Source organism: Pleurodeles waltl, chromosome 6 (assembly GCF_031143425.1).
Source record: "Pleurodeles waltl isolate 20211129_DDA chromosome 6, aPleWal1.hap1.20221129, whole genome shotgun sequence".
Taxonomy (NCBI): Eukaryota; Metazoa; Chordata; class Amphibia; order Caudata; family Salamandridae; genus Pleurodeles; species Pleurodeles waltl.
In genome coordinates, this window is record NC_090445.1 from 1,076,255,325 (window position 1) to 1,076,273,858 (window position 18,534).

Below are 18,534 nucleotides of genomic sequence, written 5' to 3' on the forward strand. Positions count from 1 at the left end.
CTGGTGGCAGCTGTGCAGTGATGAAAACAGGGTCTGTAGGGGGCGCCTTATACTTTTTTTCCACTCTTGGTGTGATTGCTCTACTTTTGACCGGCTCCTTAAAAATTTCTTTTGCGTGCCGGAGCATACCAGGGAGCATAGGCAGGCTTTGGTAGGAGCTGTGGGTGGAGGAGAGGGTGTTGAATAAAAAGTCATCCTCGACCTGTTCTGAGTGGAGGCTTACATTGTGAAATTGTGCTGCTCTAGCCACCACTTGAGAATACGCAGTGCTGTCCTCTGGTGGAGATGGCTTCGTAGGGTATGCCTCCGGGCTGTTATCTGACACTGGGGCGTCGTATAAGTCCCATGCGTCCTGATCCTGGTCACCCTGGGTCATGGTGGTGTGAGCTGGGGAATGTGATGGAGTTTGTGCTGGTGATACGTGAATTACAGGTGGAGGAGAGGGTGGTGGAGTAACCTTCTTCACCACCTTTGTTTGTGGTGTTTGTTCAGTTTGGAACTCCAGTCTTCTCTTTCTTCTAATAGGGGGAAGGGTGCTTATTTTCCCTGTTCCCTCCTGTATGAAAATACGCTTTTGCGTATGGTCTACATCTGTAGATTGCAGCTCTTCCTCGAACCTATGCTTTCGCATTTGGGAGGTTAGTGATTGCTCCTCTGTATAAGAGCCTGAAACTGGGTCGGTTGCAGGTTGTTTTGGCACCGAAACCCTGTCTGCATCTTTTTTCGGCTCCGAGCTGACTTTTCTCTTTTTCGGGGCCGAAACCTCTCGCGTCGATCTTAGTCGGTGCCGCTGTCTCGGATTCGAGCCGTGTCTACACCGCTATCTCGGTGTCGATGCTTGTCTCCAGCACTTTCTCGGTCCCGAGAAGGCTGCGTGCCGGTGTCTCGACCGGAGTCGGACGGTCTCGGCACTGTTTGGGCCTTTTTCGGTGCCGACGGTCGGTCACCGAATTTATGGGTGGAGCCATGGCCTGGTGGCAGTGGCGTCCCCTGGGCCTTGTCAATCTTCTTATGTGCTGTTTTCGACGTCTTACTCTCGGTTCGTGGGTCATCGAATTCCTCGGAGTCCGATTCGTGGATCGAGAAGGTACCTTCCTCTTCTTGTTCCTCGAACTCTCGGTGGGCTGTCGGCGCGGACGCCATTTGAAGTCTTCTGGCTCGACGGTCTCGGAGTGTTTTTCGGGACCGGAACACACGACAGGCCTCGCAGGTGTCTTCACTGTGCTCAGGTGGCAGGCACAGGTTACAGACCAAGTGTTGGTCTGTATAGGGGTACTTGTTGTGGCATTTGGGACAGAAACGGAACGGGGTCCGTTCCATCGGCGTTCTTCAGCACGCGGTCGGGCCGACCAGGCCCCGACGGGGGATCGAAAAACTACCCCGAAGGGCACCGGAGCTCTTCGATCTTCGATGCGGTGTTGAATCTAACTACGCCGATCCCGAACGCAACAATACCGACGAAAATCTTCCGAAATTAGCTATCTTTCCGTTCCGAAACTCGGAGCGACAGGAACACATCCGAACCCGATGGCGGAAAAAAAACAATCGAAGATGGAGTCGACGCCCATGCGCAATGGACACAAAAGGAGGAGTCACTCGGTCCCGTGACTCGAAAGACTTCTTCGAAGAAAAACAACTTGTAACACTCCGGCCCAACACCAGATGGCGAGCTATTGCAAAACATGCGTATCTACAGCGACAGATGCCATCGAACATAGGTGTTACATGGCTTGGGAGGGTAGCCTTCCCAAGCCACCGGTATGCTTTGAAGGGCATATTTGATGCCCTTCTTGCATAAACCGGTTTGCACCAGTCCAGGGACCCCTGGTCCCTGCTCTGGCGTGAAACTGGACAATGGAATAGGTAGTGAGCACTCGATTCTGCAATGTTGACTCCAAGGCGGGCAGAAGCCCCTGGGAGCGTCTGAGTGGCCAGGTGAGGCAGGTGAGATCACAGCCCCCTCCTAATAGGTGGTCACCCTGAGGGGTGACTAAGCCCCCTTTCTGGGTTATTTAGGGTCTCCCTCTTGGGTGGATCCTCAGATTCGATTTGCAAGATTCCACAGGACTCCGCACCATCCTTTACTTCAACTTCAGGCCACCAGGACTGCAACTGGACCCTCCAGGAACCGACAATCTGCAACTCCAGCGACAAGTCCACTTTATGACATTGTTTCCCCAGCTCCTTCCAGCAACTGCAACATTTCCCTGGCTGTGCATCCTCTGAGTGTGAAGAGTCTTCAGCCTGCACAAGCAGCAAGATGGAATCTCCCATGGAGTGAAGGAGTCACTCCCCTGCATCTGCAGGCACCAACTGCAACAACAACCAGCTGCATGGATCTCCTCTTGTACAAACCTGGGTGGATCCTGCAACACAGATGGTGGTCTGGAGTGATCCCCTATACCAGCTGTCCAACTTGGGAGACAGTAAGTCCTTGCCTCTCCTTGCAGAACAGTACCCCTGTATACCGCAACTCTTGCAGCTACAAAGGCTGTTGGCTCTTCTTCCAAGAGATCTTCAGGCTCCGTGTAGCCCTGGCCTCCAACATTCTTCTCTGCAAAGCACAGTCTCCTGCCTGCTGCTCTACCGACGTGGGAATCTTCTCCAGGTTTGATGAGTGGGCCTCACTGCGACTTCTGTGCCTGTGGAGTCTGCATCCTTGTCTTCTGACTCTCCTCACTGATGAGGGTCACCTGGGACTCCCCTCTTTGGGTTGAGTCCCCTTCCCCCCCCCCCCCCTCCCCCCCTCTCCCCTCCCCCCCTCCCCCCCCCCCTCCCCTCCACAGATTCCACTTCCTTGGGTGGGGGACTGACTTTCGCATTCCACTTACTTAGTATATGGTTTGGTCTCCCATAGGGTCTCCATTATTTTCTGTTATTTGACTGTTATTGTTTTCTATGCCAATTCCTGACTTATGATGTGTACATAATAGTGTGTTTACTCACCTTCTAGAGGAGTATTGCCTATACAGTATTTTAGTATTTGTATTACCATAATAAAGTACCTTTATTTTTGTAACACTGTGTGGTTCTTTCATGTGTGGGAGTGCTGTGCAACTATAGTGATATTGCATAGGCTTTGACTGTCTCCTAGGTAAGTCTTAGCTGCTCATCCACAGCTACCTCCAGAGAGCCCTGGTACTCACCACACACCAGGCCAGCTTCCTACAGAGGGCGTCCTGGGAATTGGGGAGCTGATCTTTGGTATGGTCCCTGAAGTGCTTCGAGGGAGCAAGAAAGGGACGCCTATCAATGAAGGAAGACTTCATGGTGACTGAAGCAGAGAATTTGACAGTGTACCTGAAGCAGTGAACATTGAAGATGCAGAGTCTGGTAGCAACATCGATACACATCCGAACCAGAAAGCAGAGAAAAATAATCTAATAATGGAGTTGGTGCTCATGCACATTGCCAACTAAGAGAGAAGTAACATCATACCCTGAGATTCTAAAGCCCTTCTTGAACAAAAACAAGTTTCAGACATCCGGATCCAACACTAGGTGGCATGAGTATACAGAGCATATGTATCTACAGTCACACATATTACAAACATAATTTTAGACCCAGCCTTCAGATTCAGACTCCTCCCATTAATTTTTTTTTTTTTTTTAAATAAAGCAGGGCAAGTGCCTGGTACAGCTCTAATGCCAATTAGCTACTTGTGGATGGAAGTCCACAAAAGAAGTACCTTAAGTTGGCATCAAGTATAATCTGTACCTAAAAAGTATTGTGCAAGTTCAAGATAATGTACTCATGCTTACCGCCAGAAGCTCCATCATGTCCACTTGTTTCTGAGAAACAGCATGAAATGCTGGGTCCTGTTTAAGAACAGAATGGTGTTCCGAGCGACATAGTCCTGGAGGGGCACTGGGAAGAGAAGGATTTGCAACAAACAGTGGTTGTTTTGGGCCTGCCTGAGTTTGGTGAATGGATGACAGGTCTTGCTTGATAGGTACAGCAACTGGTGAGGGATAGGATGTCTGAACAGTTTCCACTTGACTCCGTTGAAGATGCTGTATGTGCTGCTCCATCTGTCCTATGTGCCGGTTCACAGATTGATGATGTGGCTGGTCTACTGCTGACTGGGGTCCTTTCAAGTCCTGAGATATCTGAGGTGTTTTACTGCGTACCGGCTGAGTAGAATGTGCATGATCCCCTTCAGCCAGACCCTGTATATGATTGAAGGAGAAAGTAAGGTTATTCCTGAAGTTGTGTTCATACTTATTGAGTCAGCAGGTGTCTAAAATGAGAGTCCTAAATCTAATGACAGGTTAATCAAACAGTAACAGAAAAATCAGGATACTCACTTTGAATAACATACGACAGAGTGCCATAGTCTATCCTGCCTATTGCCTTGAATCACTGAGAGGCTGTTATTTTGGGGATAAGGAAATCTGTCATCACTGGACAATATCTGAGGTGAGTATTGTTGCTTTCTATTGGTACACCAGAGCCACCAGTATTCGCTAACTCCAACTTGATAACCAAGGAATTAAGGAATGGCTACTTACATGTAGGACTAGTTTTGCAACTTGAAGAATACTCTGGATTCACATGCTGTGCATTATTCCACCATCTAGTGGTTGGGTCCAGAACTCTAATCTTGTACAGTGGTATTACTTTTTTTTTTTTACTCTTTCTTTTGTTGGTGTTCAGCGTCACCTGTCCTTACTGTTTGGTGCTAAGTCCAGCCTCTCCAGATGTCAGATGCCCCTCCCCAAAAGCCTCCACACGTGGTCGCTATCTTCAGATCCTCACCTCCCCACCCCCCCAAAAATAGGATTCCTCTCAGTTGTGCCTTCTTTAAATACCATGTTTACTTTGTGTCAAATCATTGTCTGGGAGGACAGGTAGGTCGAATGTGAACACAGAAATTTCTACAGGGTGTAAAACTGCAACAGGTAAGTAACCATTTCAATTTCCAGTGTGAATGTTTTGTGGAGTCAGATACTGTGCTGAGGTTTCTTCACTGTGGTGGCTGAGCTGGACATGAGGTTGAGCTTGTGAACAAATGCTTTAGTACTCTCTGCCCCTCTTGTGCTTCTCTGTTCACCTGGACGTCAATGCAGTAGTGTTTTGTGCATGTGCTGATCATCAGCCTGGGACGACTCCTGGTGGCCCTCAACACTTGGCAGCACCCTACACACTACGCTAGCAACCTTGCATTGTCCTCGACTCAGCGCTCCCCATGGCAAGACAGGTCAACTCGGTCGCCTCCACCGGTTTTCACATCCTCCAACTCCTACGAAAGATCTTCAGATGGATCCCAAGTGACTGCCACAAAACTGTGACACACACCCTGATCACAAGCAGACTTCACCATACAACACCCTCTATGCCGGAACCTGAGCGAGTTACAACAAATCCAGAACGCCTCCGCCAGACTCGTCCTGAACATCCCCCTCTAACACCACAGGATGCCTCAGATCTCCACTGGCTCCCTGTTGAAAAGGGGATCAACTTCAAGCTCCTCATACACACCTACAGAGTACTCCACAAAGTTGGACCCAGCTACCTGAGCCACCACATCACCTTTTACTCCCTTGCCAGACTTCTTGGCTCCTCCCAGCAGTCGCTCACCACCACACCCTGCATAAGTAAGTCCTCCTCAGCTGAAGGGAGATCGTTCACCTACCTTGTGACATTATTGGAACGCCTTACCTCTCCACTTAAGACAGTCGCCATCTCTACCTCAATTCAGGAAGGACCTCAAAACCTAGCTCTTCAATTGAACCCTGATGACATACCCCACACCGCCTTGAGACCCTACAGGTGAGTAGCGCGCTCTAAAAATATTGATTGACTGACGACCAGGTGGCGGCAATACATATATTGTTTTTGGAATGTCTGCCAGGAAGGCTATCGTAGTTCCTATCTTTTGTGTCAAATGTGCTCTTGGTTTAGTTTCTAGCTGTATGCCAGCTCTTGTGCGACACATTTGAACTGCCTAAGTTATGCACCTTGCAATTGCGTTCTTGGTGACTGGTTTCCCTTTATTATGTCTGCGAAGGATATGAAGAGCTGCTTTACTTTCCTTATTGGCTTTGTTCTCTCAAGATAATACATTTGCTGGCAGGCATTCAATGTACACAGTGCTCTCTGTGCCCGAGTCTTTGGCTCTTTGAAAAAACGAAGTATTTGGATTGTCTAATTTATATGGAAGTGGGAAATGACCTTCGCAGGAAGCGTGGGTTGGTCTTCATGTTTACCCTGTCCTTGTGAAGTTGCATATATGGCTGCTGTAGCAAATGCTTGCAGATCCCTTTCTATACGGAGCAATGTCATTGCAATTAGAAATGCTGTTTTTGGTGTGAAGTTTAAGTTGGCCCTGTGGAGTGGTTCAAATTGGCCTTTTAGCAGTTGTGTCACTAATACATTTAGGTTCTAGGACACTATTGCATCCAGGTGTACCTTTAATGACACATAGGTTAGCTTGGAAATGTAGAGTCTTGTGTCCTGTCCTGAAAAAGGCGAGCTCTCTGGCACCACATTGTGAATCTCTCCCATTTGGCTTTGAAGCATTTCCTTGTTGTCAGTCTACTTGCTTCCTTGAAGCAAAACATTGCTTTTTCTGGGAAGTCAAGATGCCTGAACGTTATGTCTAGACGAGCCATGCAGCTAGACCGTTTGGTTCTGGGTGGAGAGCCTCTCCCCTTTGCATGGAGAGCAGGGCTTGTGACGCTGGTAGTCTCTGTACACTGTTGTGTGGCATCTCTATCAGATGTGAGAATCAGGTTTGGCTGCCCCACTGGGAGGGGGACGGGATGAGTATCAAAGTCATCTGTGATTGTCTGCATTTGCTGATCACTATTGGCAATAGTGGGATCAGAGGTTTAAAAAAAAACATAAGCAAACTTCCCTGGCCATTCTACTAACAGTGCATTTCCTAGGTAGTGGTGTGTGGGAGCCTGGATGCGAAGAACTGGTATTTTGCATTTTCTGGTTTTGCAAACAGGTCTATTTCAGGTGTCCACCACCTTTTGAACGCCTTCTCGATCACTGCCTAATCCAGCGCCCACTTCTGTGAGGTGGATGCCTGTCCACTCAGCTTGTCCACTTCTACATTGTCTACCCTCTGTAGATGTATCATTATTATGGTTATCTGTCTCTGGATGGCCCATCTCCCTATCTCCGGTTTTGATAGGGCAAATTACTTTGCCCCCACCGCCTTTGCTTCCTAGGGAAGAACATGGTTGTTGTACTGTCTAATTGAATTCGTATTATTTTCCCCCACAGCTGCTTTTGAAATGCTTAAGGCTAGGAACACTGTCCTTAGTTCCAGTAAGTTCATGTGCTGTACCGCCTCTTCTGGTCTCCAGACTCCTCTGATCTTAAGCTTCACCATACAAGCTCCCCCTCCCAAATGTGAGGCAACGTCATGATGATCATTATTGGAGTTGGTGGCATGAAGGGTCTTCCTAATGTTTTAGTCCTGCTTTTTCATGCCATTTCCTCCTACACTCTGAGTAACAACCATAAGATCTTCCCAACTTCCCTTTGCTTGTGACCCTTGGCTCTGGAACCACTCTTATATCAGGCTTCTGTACCCTTGCATATGTTATTAGTCGTATGAAGGATAAGTTACTAACCTGTCATCCTAGTTCTCTTCCAGGGGGAATCCTCATTAAAGTCATAATCACTGAACATTCCCACTTACGTGCGGGGACCCCGGAGCGCACATACAGATCATTAAAAAAAAACTAAAAAAAAAACTTACAAAAAAAAAGACTTCTTCGAAGAAAAACAACTTGTAACACCCCGAGCCCAACACTAGATGGCGGGATGTGCAAAGCATGTGTATCTGCAGCTACACATGCCATCGAATATATATATATACACACACACACACACACACACAAACACACACACACACACACACACGTATTTACATACATCCATGCAGCCTATAACAAAGGCTAAAAATGCCTAATTAACATTGAGTTTTTCTTTATTAAACATCTCACCAGACTCATGCGTTTCTGTAATTCAGAAAAAATAGAGCACAGAGTGCACATTCAGACATTATTGAAGAGCAAACTGCAAGGAAATGCACAGGCATTGTTAGCCAATAGGCTGTATTAAAGCATAATAAAAGAATACGGACACTGTGCCTTTAAGACCTCCAGGACCTCCTGTATGCCATCATGCGCCAAGGCAATAATTAGGTGACAGGTCAGTACTTCCAGATAAGATGCTGCAAGGAAGCCTTATGTGTAGGTTTGAAAGGTAGACCCATGGGGTTTGAAAGTACCCAATTCAACTCCCCAGGAGACGCTGTGGAACGTACAGGCTGGATAACCTTTTTTAATCTTTTCACTACAGGAATTTGGAACAATGACATTAGGGAACGTGATTTTTTATATGCAGTAATCACTGCCCGTTGCACCTAAACAGAAGAAAATTGCAAACCTGATTTAGCTATATGACGGAGATAGGGTAGTATTACCTCCTCTTGACCTAGAATTGGGTTGAAACGATTCTGGATACAGCACATGTAGAAACTCTTCAACTTGAAAGAGTAAGAACGTCTGGTCAATGGTCTTTTCGACTGAGAATATACATGCATTTCGGAGGAATGCTTAAGTGTCCATACTGCAAGAATTCAGGAGCCAGGCTGTTAAGCTCAGTGAGGGAAGGTTGGGGTGGAATATCTTCCCTTCGAACTTGGAGAGGAGATCCGGTCTGCATAACAGCCTCCTGTGAAGTCTTTCCGATAGGTGGAGAGGATCAGACTACCCCCACTGGCGGGGCCATTCTGGGAATATCAGGATCATTCTGGTCCTGGCTCTGTATGGTTTGTTGATGACTGTTGGTATCGGAGGAATGGGAAGAAACGTGTAAAGAAATAGTTTATCAAAGGGCATTTCCCCTTGTTCCTGGTAGGTAGAACCTGGATGCAAAGTCTTGGCATTTTTTGTATGTTTTGGCTGCAAACAGGTCTACTTGAGGCTACACCCATTCCTGAAAGATCTCTCTTACAATGCCATTGTACAGTATCCATTTGTGAGAGTCTGAAGTTTTGGTCTTCATGTTCTAAACTCCGGGTAGATGAAATGCTGTGATGCTCAGTTTCCTTACTATGAGCCAGTGCCAGATGGCCTGCACTTCCAGGGATAGGGTGCGGAAGCGTGTGCCCCCTTGCTTGTTGAAATAGTGCATTGTGGTTGAGGTCTAGATATACTGCCCACAGCTCCAACATATTTATGTGGTACTGTTGCTCCTTGGACGAACACAGGCCCTGCATTTATAGGGCACCCATGTGAGTACCCCAGCCTTGGAGAGACGCATCTCGGATGATTGTCTGTGTAGGAGTGTCTTGGTGAAACGAAACACCAATCATCAGGATTGTTTGTTGAGACCACCATGGGACTGACGCTTGTGCAGCCAGAGACAGGATGATATTGGTTTCCAACAGTATGTAAATTGATCCCACTGATCCTCTGGATTCTGCTGCAAAGGTCTCATATGGAGCCTGACATTGGGGACAAGGAAGATAAACAATACCATGGATCCCAGAAGGGATGGCACTCATCTGGCTGATGGAGGTGGGGTGTGAAGGATATTGCCACACTTCCTTGCTATTGTTGATAGTCTCTCATCCAAAGGATGCACTTTTGCGACCTGTGTGCCCAGTGTCGCACCTAGGTAGTGTATCCATTGAGTTGGGACTGGGATGGATTTTTGGAGATTAGTCTGCAGACCTAATGATTGAAGGATGTTGATGGGAATCTGATCGTGTTTCCTCATCAGATCTGGGGAGGAGCGTTTTACCATCCAGTCTAAGTATGGGTAGACAAAGATACCTTTCTTTCTCAGCACTGCAGCTATAACTGCCATGCACTCCGAAAATGCTTGGGTGCCGACTTCAGTCCGAACAGAAGCACCCTGTATTGGTAGTGTTTGGGTGCCACCTTGAACCTTAGGAACTTTCAGTGCTTCTTAGCGAACGGAATGTGGAAGTAAGAATCTTTGAAGTCTATGGAACACATCCAATCCCCCTGATGGAGATGCAGGTATATTTAACGGAAAGCCAGCAATCAAAAATGTTTCCTCCCTTATGTGTTTGCTGAGTTGACGCAAGTCGAGGATTGGTCTAAAGTCTGCATGTGGGCCTTCTTTCTTTACAAGGAACTTCAGTGAATATACTCCTACTCTCCTTTGAGGCAACTGAACCGCCTATACTGCCTCCTTGTGTCGCAGAGCGGAGACTTTGGTTTGCACGAGCTTTAGCTGAAGACCAGATTATTTTGGAGGAGGAACGCTCAAAGGAAGGGACTTGAATCAAAGTGAGTACCCATTCTCTACAATATTAAAGACCCATTTGTCGCTGAGATGGTTGATGATACTTCTCCCCACTGGAGTGGGTAACAGTGATGGAGGAAATGAGATCTCATTCATTAGTCGTGTCTTTGAAGAGCCTTGGGGCTGTCGAGTGGGTCCTCCTCCAAGCGCTTATCTGCAGGCCTGGCACTGAGCCTTGCCGAACTGATTGTAGTGGTGGTGACGAGGGAGCAAGTGAGGGGTCTGAACCGTCTAATTGTAGGGATGCCTGTCGTACTGTTTGTACCGGCGACAGAATGCCTTTCTCTTTTCTAATCCCACTGAATTAAGGGTATCCAGTTCCATCTTCATTTTTGACATTTCATCATCTGTATGGGATCCAAATAACTAGTACCCGGTAAACGGAAGATTCAAGATGCGCAAGTAAAGGTCTCGAAGAGGCCTTATGATGCAGCATCTCAAAGGTGATTAATGAGGTCATCACGGGAGTTGGAATGTCAATGTTCAACTTATTAGCACCTCATTGAAGGTGTTCAAATCATCTATCGGGATACTCTCATATGTGGAGTGTCTGTAAGGGTTGGTGAGTAATCCCTCTTTGATAATCCCATAGATGTTGACCATGCAAGCAATCTACGTTGACAGAGGTGAGATAGAGGTCTCCGAGCCGCCCGGGAATGTGTGGTAGATCTTTGTCTGGATCTGCCTCAAGATTTACTTCTTGCCTGTGTTCTGGTTCTGCATCTGGGAGTGGTCTCCTCAGGCCTCCTAGTTGGCTGTGCCAGAGAGCTGGCTTCTAGCAAACAGCCCAGAGGTCTGGGGTCACTTTCTGAGACAGCGTCCTCGAGGGAGACCTTGACAGAGACACTGTACATGAGTATTGTGAGGCATGACTCCCTGAAACAGACAAGGTGTTGGTTGCCATTGCTGAAGATCCTAGTCTTGACATCAACAGCGCCTGTTTGCAATTGAAAGAGATCCTTGCCTCAACATTGAACGGCATCTGGATACCGTCGACGGAGACTGTCCTCTCGACGGTGAACAATGGAGAGTGGTCTCAGTCGTGTGCTTCGAAGCTGAACTGTGAACAGGAACTTGGCTCGATATCCACTGAATGGATGATGTCTGACGGCTTGTAGTGTTTTACCTTTGGTAACGTGGAGTCCCGCAACGTCGGTCGTCAACAGAAAACAAACCGGCATCTTCCGACCTCCAGAAGTGGATCTTGTTCCCCCTCTTCTGCTACTTTTCACGAGCTCCGTCTCTAGGTGGTTTGTGGAGAGGACCAGGTCCCTTAGAGGTGGCTGGATGGGGCCCTTATTCACCAGTTCCCGTTTTCGGTCTGTGCTGAAGGCCATGGAGATGTATATTCTCCCTGTCCTTTATGGTCCTGTAAGGAAATGCCTCCTTGGCATGGTTACCCCCTGACTTTTTGCCTTTGCTGATGCTATGTTTTGAATTGAAAGTGTGCTGAGGCCTGCTAACCAGGCCCCAGCACCAGTGTTCTTTCCCTAACCTGTACTTTTGATTCCACAATTGGCACACCCTGGCATCCAGATAAGTCCCTTGTAACTGGTACCTCTGGTACCAAGGGCCCTGATGCCAGAGAAGGTCTCTAAGGGCTGCAGCATGTATTATGCCACCCTGGAGACCCCTCACTCAGCACAGACACACTGCTTACCAGCTTGTGTGTGCTAGTGAGAACAAAATGAGTAAGTCGACATGGCACTCCCCTCAGGGTGCCATGCCAGCCTCTCACTGCCTATGCAGTATAGGTAAGACACCCCTCTAGCAGGCCTCACAGCCCTAAGGCAGGGTGCACTATACCATAGGTGAGGGTACCAGTGCATGAGCACTGTGCCCCTACAGTGTCTAAGCAAAACCTTAGACATTGTAAGTGCAGGGTAGCCATAAGAGTATATGGTCTGGGAGTCTGTTTTACACGAACTCCACAGCACCATAATGGCTACACTGAAAACTGGGAAGTTTGGTATCAAACTTCTCAGCACAATAAATGCACACTGATGCCAGTGTACATTTTATTGTAAAATACACCACAGAGGGCACCTTAGAGGTGCCCCCTGAAACTTAACCGACTATCTGTGTAGGCTGACTGGTTCCAGCAGCCTGCCACACTAGAGACATGTTGCTGGCCCCATGGGGAGAGTGCCTTTGTCACTCTGAGGCCAGTAACAAAGCCTGCACTGGGTGGAGATGCTAACACCTCCCCCAGGCAGGAGCTGTAACACCTGGCGGTGAGCCTCAAAGGCTCACCCCTTTGTCACAGCACCGCAGGACACTCCAGCTTAGTGGAGTTGCCCGCCCCCTCCGGCCACGGCCCCCACTTTTGGCGGCAAGGCTGGAGGAAACAAAGAAAGCAACAAGGAGGAGTCACTGGCCAGTCAGGACAGCCCCTAAGGTGTCCTGAGCTGAAGTGACTAACTTTTAGAAATCCTCCATCTTGCAGATGGAGGATTCCCCCAATAGGATTAGGGATGTGACCCCCTCCCCTTGGGAGGAGGCACAAAGAGGGTGTACTCACCCTCAGGGCTAGTAGCCATTGGCTACTAACCCCCCAGACCTAAACACGCCCTTAAATTTAGTATTTAAGGGCTCTCCCTGAACCTAGAAACTAGATTCCTGCAACTACAAGAAGAAGGACTGCTGAGCTGACAAACCCCTGCAGAGGAAGAACAGAAGACACCAACTGCCTTGGCCCCAGACTTACCGGCCTGTCTCCTGCCTTCCAAAGAAACCTGCTCCAGCGACGCTTTCCAAGGGACCAGCGACCTCTGAATCCTCCGAGGACTGCCCTGCTTCGAAAAAGACAAGAAACTCCCGAGGACAGCGGCACTGCTCCAAAAGAACTGCAACTTTGTTACAAGGAGCAGATTTAAAGACCCTTGCAACTCCCCGCAAGAAGCGTGAGACTTGCAACACTGCACCCGGCGACCCCGACTCGACTGGTGGAGAACAACCAACTCCGGGAGGACCCTCCGGCGACTCTACGACTGTGAGTAACCAAAGTTGTCCCCCCTGAGCCCCCACAGCGACGCCTGCAGAGGGAATCCCAAGGCTCCCCCTGACCGCGACTGTCTGAACTCCATTTCCCGACGGCTGGAAAAGACCCTGCACCCGCAGCCCCCAGCCCCTAAAGAAACGGAACTTCTGTGCAGGAGTGACCCCCAGGAGGCCCTCTCCCTTGCCCAGGTGGTGGCTACCCCGAGGAGCCCCCCCCTTGCCTGCATCGCTGAAGAGACCCCTTGGTCTCCCATTGAAAACTGAAGGAAACCCGACGCGTGTTTGCACACTGCACCCAGCCGCCCCCGCGCTGCTGAGGGTGTACTTTCTGTGCTACTTTGTGTCCCCCCCGGTGCCCTACAAAACCCCCCTGGTCTGCCCTCCGAAGACGCGGGTACTTACCTGCTGGCAGACTGGAACCGGGGCACCCCCGTCTCTCCATTATAGCCTATGTGTTTTGGGCACCTCTTTGACCTTTGCACCTGACCGGCCCTGAGCTGCTGGTGTGATAACTTTGGGGTTGCTCTGAACCCCCAACGGTGGGCTACCTTGGACCAAGAACTGAACCCTGTAAGTGCCTTACTTACCTGTTGAAACTAACAATAACTTACCTCCCCCAGGAACTGTGAAAATTGCACTAAGTGTCCACTTTTAAAACAGCTTATTGTGTTTTATGTAAAAAGTATACATGCTAAAGTAATGATTCAAAGTTCCTAGAGTACTTACCTGCAATACCTTTCAAAAGAGCTATTACATGTAAAAATTTAACCTATGGTTCTTAAAATAAACTAAGAAAAGATATTTTTCTATAACAAAACCTATTGGCTGGATTTGTCTCTGAGTGTGTGTACCTCATTTATTGTCTATGTGTATGTACAACAAATGCTTAACACTACGCCTTGGATAAGCCTACTGCTCGACCACACTACCACAAAATAGAGCATTAGTATTATCTCTTTTTGCCACTATCTTACCTCTAAGGGGAACCCTTGGACTCTGTGCATACTATTCCTTACTTTGAAATAGTGCATACAGAGCCAACTTCCTACATTGGTGGATCAGCGGTGGGGTACAAGACTTTGCATTTGCTGGACTACTCAGCCAATACCTAATCACACGACAAATTCCAAAAATTGTCATTAGAACTTGATTTTTTGCAATTTGAAATTGTTCTAAATTCTTTAAAGTCCTGCTAGGGCCTTGTGTTAGTCCCTGTTAGCATTCCTTTTAGAGTTTAAAAGTTTGTAAAAGTTTGAATTAGATTCTAGAACCAGTTTTAGATTCTTAAAAAGCATTCCAACTTTTAGAAGAATAATGTCTAGTACAGATATGAATGTGGTGGAACTCGACACCACACCTTACCTCCATCTCCAGATGAAAGAGCTAAGGTCACTCTGTAACATAAGAAAAATAACAATGGGCTCCAGACCTACCAAAGTACAGCTCCAGGAGCTCTTGGCAGAGTATGATAGAGCCAACCCCTCTGTGGATAACACAGAGGAGGATGATAGTGAACTGGAGGAAGAATCCCCTCCACCAGTCCTATCCAGGGAGAACAGGGCCTCTCAAGCCCTGACTCCAAAAATAATAGTCAGAGATGCTGGCTCCCTCACAGGAGGGTCCAGCCTCTCTGAAATCACTGAGGATAACTCCAGTGAAGAGGACATCCAGTTAGCCAGGATGGCCAAAAGATTGGCTTTGGAAAAACAGATCCTAGCCATAGAAAGGGAAAGACAAGAGATGGGCCTAGGACCCATCAATGGTGGCAGCAACATAACTAGGGTCAGAGATTCTCCTGACATGTTGAAAATCCCCAAAGGGATTGTAACTAAATATGAAGATGGTGATGACATCACCAAATGGTTCACAGCTTTTGAGAGGGCTTGTGAAACCAGAAAAGTGAACAAATCTCACTGGGGTGCTCTCCTTTGGGAAATGTTCACAGGAAAGTGTAGGGATAGACTCCTCACACTCTCTAAAAAAAGATGCAGAATCTTATGACCTCATGAAGGGTACCCTGATTGAGGGCTTTGGATTCTCCACTGAGGAGTATAGGATTAGATTTAGGGGGGCTCAAAAATCCTCGAGCCAGACCTGGGTTGACTTTGTAGACTACTCAGTAAAAACACTAGATGGTTGGATTCAAGGCAATGGTGTAAATGATTATGATGGGCTGTACAATTTATTTGTGAAAGAACACCTATTAAGTAATTGTTTCAATGATAAACTGCATCAGCATCTGGTGGACCTAGGACCAATTTCTCCCCAAGAATTGGGAAAGAAGGCGGACCATTGGGTCAAGACTAGGGTGTCCAAAACTTCCACAGGGGGTGACCAAAAGAAAGGGGTCACAAAACCTCCCCAGGGGAAAGGTGGTGAGACAGCCAAAAACAAAGATAGTAAAGAGTCTTCTACAGGCCCCCAAAAACCTGCACAGGAGGGTGGGCCCAGAGCCTCTTCACAAAACAATTCTGGGTACAAGGGTAAAAACTTTGATCCCAAAAAGGCCTGGTGTCGTAACTGTAGTCAGTCTGGACACCAAACTGGAGACAAGGCCTGTCCCAAGAAAGATACCACTTCTAACTCCCATCCAGCTAAAACTGGAATGGCCAGTCTCCAAGTGGGATCAACAGTGTGCCCAGAGCAAATCAGGTGTCACACTGAAGCTACATTAGTCTCTGAGGGTGGGGTGGATTTAGCCACACTGGCTGCCTGGCCCCCTAACATGCAAAAATACAGGCAGCAGCTCTTAATTAATGGGACAAGTGTAGAGGGCCTGAGGGATACAGGTGCCAGTGTCACCATGGTGACAGAGAAACTGGTTTCCCCTGGCCAATACCTGGCTGGACAAACTTATCCAGTCACCAACGCTGACAATCAGACTAAAGTACATCCCATGGCTATGGTAACTTTAGAGTGGGGAGGGGTCAAGGGCCTGAAACAGGTGGTGGTCTCCTAAAATATCACAGTAGACTGTTTGCTTGGAAATGACCTGGAGTCCTCAGCATGGGCTGAGGTAGAACTGAAAACCCATGCAGCCATGCTGGGTATCCCTGAACTGGTGTGTGTCAAGACTAGGGCACAGTGCAAGGCACAGGGTGAAAAAGTAGAGCTGGAGTCTGGAAAAATGGCCCAGCCTACCAAGAGAAAAGGAAAGTCAGCCGGGAAACCAGCTGCAACACAACACCAAAAAGAGAACCTCTCTTCTCAGGAAGAAGTTCTGCCCTCTGAGGGAACTGAGCCTATGGAGCTGGAACCTTATCAGGTTGAGCTCTTGGGCCCAGGGGGACCCTCAAGGGAAGAGTTGTGTAAGGGACAAGAAACCTGTCCCTCTCTTGAAGGCCTTAGGCAGCAAGCTGCTGAAGAGTCCAAAGGCAAGAAAAATGGAACACATAGGGTCTATTGGGAAGATGGACTCCTGTACACTGAGGCAAGAGATCCCAAACCTGGTGCCACTAGGAGAGTGGTAGTGCCTCAGAGTTTCAGAGAGTTTATCCTGACCTTAGCCCATGATATTCCCCTTGCTGGGCATTTGGGACAAACCAAGACGTGGGAAAGGTTAGTCAACCACTTCTACTGGCCCAATATGTCCCAGAAGGTTAAGGAGTTTTGCCTCTCCTGTCCCACCTGTCAAGCCAGTGGTAAGACAGGTGGGCACCCAAAGGCCCCCCTCATTCCACTTCCAGTGGTGGGGGTCCCCTTTGAAAGAGTGGGTGTGGACATAGTTGGTCCACTAGAACCTCCCACAGCCTCAGGAAATATGTACATCCTAGTAGTAGTGGATCATGCTACTAGGTATCCTGAAGCTATTCCCCTTAGGTCGACTACTGCCCCTGCAGTAGCCAAGGCCCTCATTGGTATCTTTACCAGAGTGGGCTTCCCTAAGGAGGTGGTGTCTGACAGAGGTACCAACTTCATGTCAGCATACCTAAAACACATGTGGAATGAATGTGGGGTGACTTATAAATTCACTACACCATATCATCCACAAACTAATGGCCTTGTTGAGAGATTCAACAAGACATTAAAAGGCATGATCATGGGGCTCCCAGAGAAACTTAAAAGGAGATGGGATGTCCTCTTGCCATGTCTGCTTTTCGCTTACAGAGAGGTGCCTCAGAAGGGAGTAGGATTCTCACCCTTTGAACTTCTGTTTGGCCACCCTGTAAGGGGACCACTTGCTCTTGTTAAAGAAGGCTGGGAGAGACCTCTTCATGAGCCTAAACAAGACATAGTGGACTATGTACTTGGCCTTCGCTCAAGAATGGCAGAGTACATGGAAAAGGCAAGTAAAAACCTTGAGGCCAGCCAACAACTCCAGAAGTTGTGGTATGACCAAAAGGCTGCACTGGTTGAATTTCAACGAGGGCAGAAAGTCTGGGTTCTGGAGCCTGTGGCTCCCAGGGCACTCCAGGACAAATGGAGTGGCCCTTACCCAGTACTAGAAAGGAAGAGTCAGGTCACCTACCTGGTAGACCTGGGCACAAGCAGGAGCCCCAAGAGGGTGATCCATGTGAACCGCCTTAAGCTCTTCCATGACCGGGCTGATGTAAATCTGTTGATGGTGACAGATGAGGACCAGGAAGCGGAGAGTGAACCTCTCCCTGATCTCCTCTCATCAGACCCTAAAGATGGCTCAGTGGATGGAGTGATCTACTCAGACACCCTCTCTAGCCAACAGCAGTCTGACTGTAGGAAGGTCCTGCAGCAGTTTGCTGAACTCTTTTCCCTAACCCCTGGTCAGACACACCTGTGTACCCATGATGTGGACACAGGAGACAGCATGCCTGTCAAAAACAAAATATTTAGAAAGTCTGACCAAGTTAAGGAAAGCATCAAGGTGGAAGTCCACAAGATGCTGGAATTGGGAGTAATTGAGTACTCTGACAGCCCCTGGGCTAGCCCAGTGGTCTTAGTCCCCAAACCTCACACCAAAGAAGGAAAGAGAGAGATGAGGTTTTGTGTGGACTACAGAGGTCTCAACTCTGTCACCAAGACAGATGCTCATCCCATTCCTAGAGCTGATGAGCTAATAGACAAATTAGGGGCTGCCAAATTCTTAAGTACCTTTGACTTAACAGCAGGGTACTGGCAAATCAAAATGGCCCCTGGAGCAAAAGAAAAGACAGCATTCTCCACACCTGATGGGCATTATCAGTTCACTGTTATGCCCTTTGGTTTAAAGAATGCCCCTGCCACCTTCCAAAGGTTGGTGAATCAAGTCCTTGCTGG

General features: G+C 48.1%; 1 protein-coding gene across 5 annotated transcripts in view; it reads right to left on the reverse strand.

Moving 5' to 3' along the window:
• The window catches only part of SPEN (spen family transcriptional repressor), a 357,496-nt gene that overhangs the window by 83,907 nt on the left and 255,055 nt on the right, over positions 1–18,534 (reverse strand). For all 5 annotated transcript variants that reach the window (XM_069240114.1, XM_069240113.1, XM_069240112.1 and 2 more), the window contains one exon: positions 3,762–4,169. In XM_069240114.1, the coding sequence (XP_069096215.1) occupies positions 3,762–4,169 (408 nt within the window). The remainder of the gene's footprint in view (positions 1–3,761; positions 4,170–18,534) is intronic.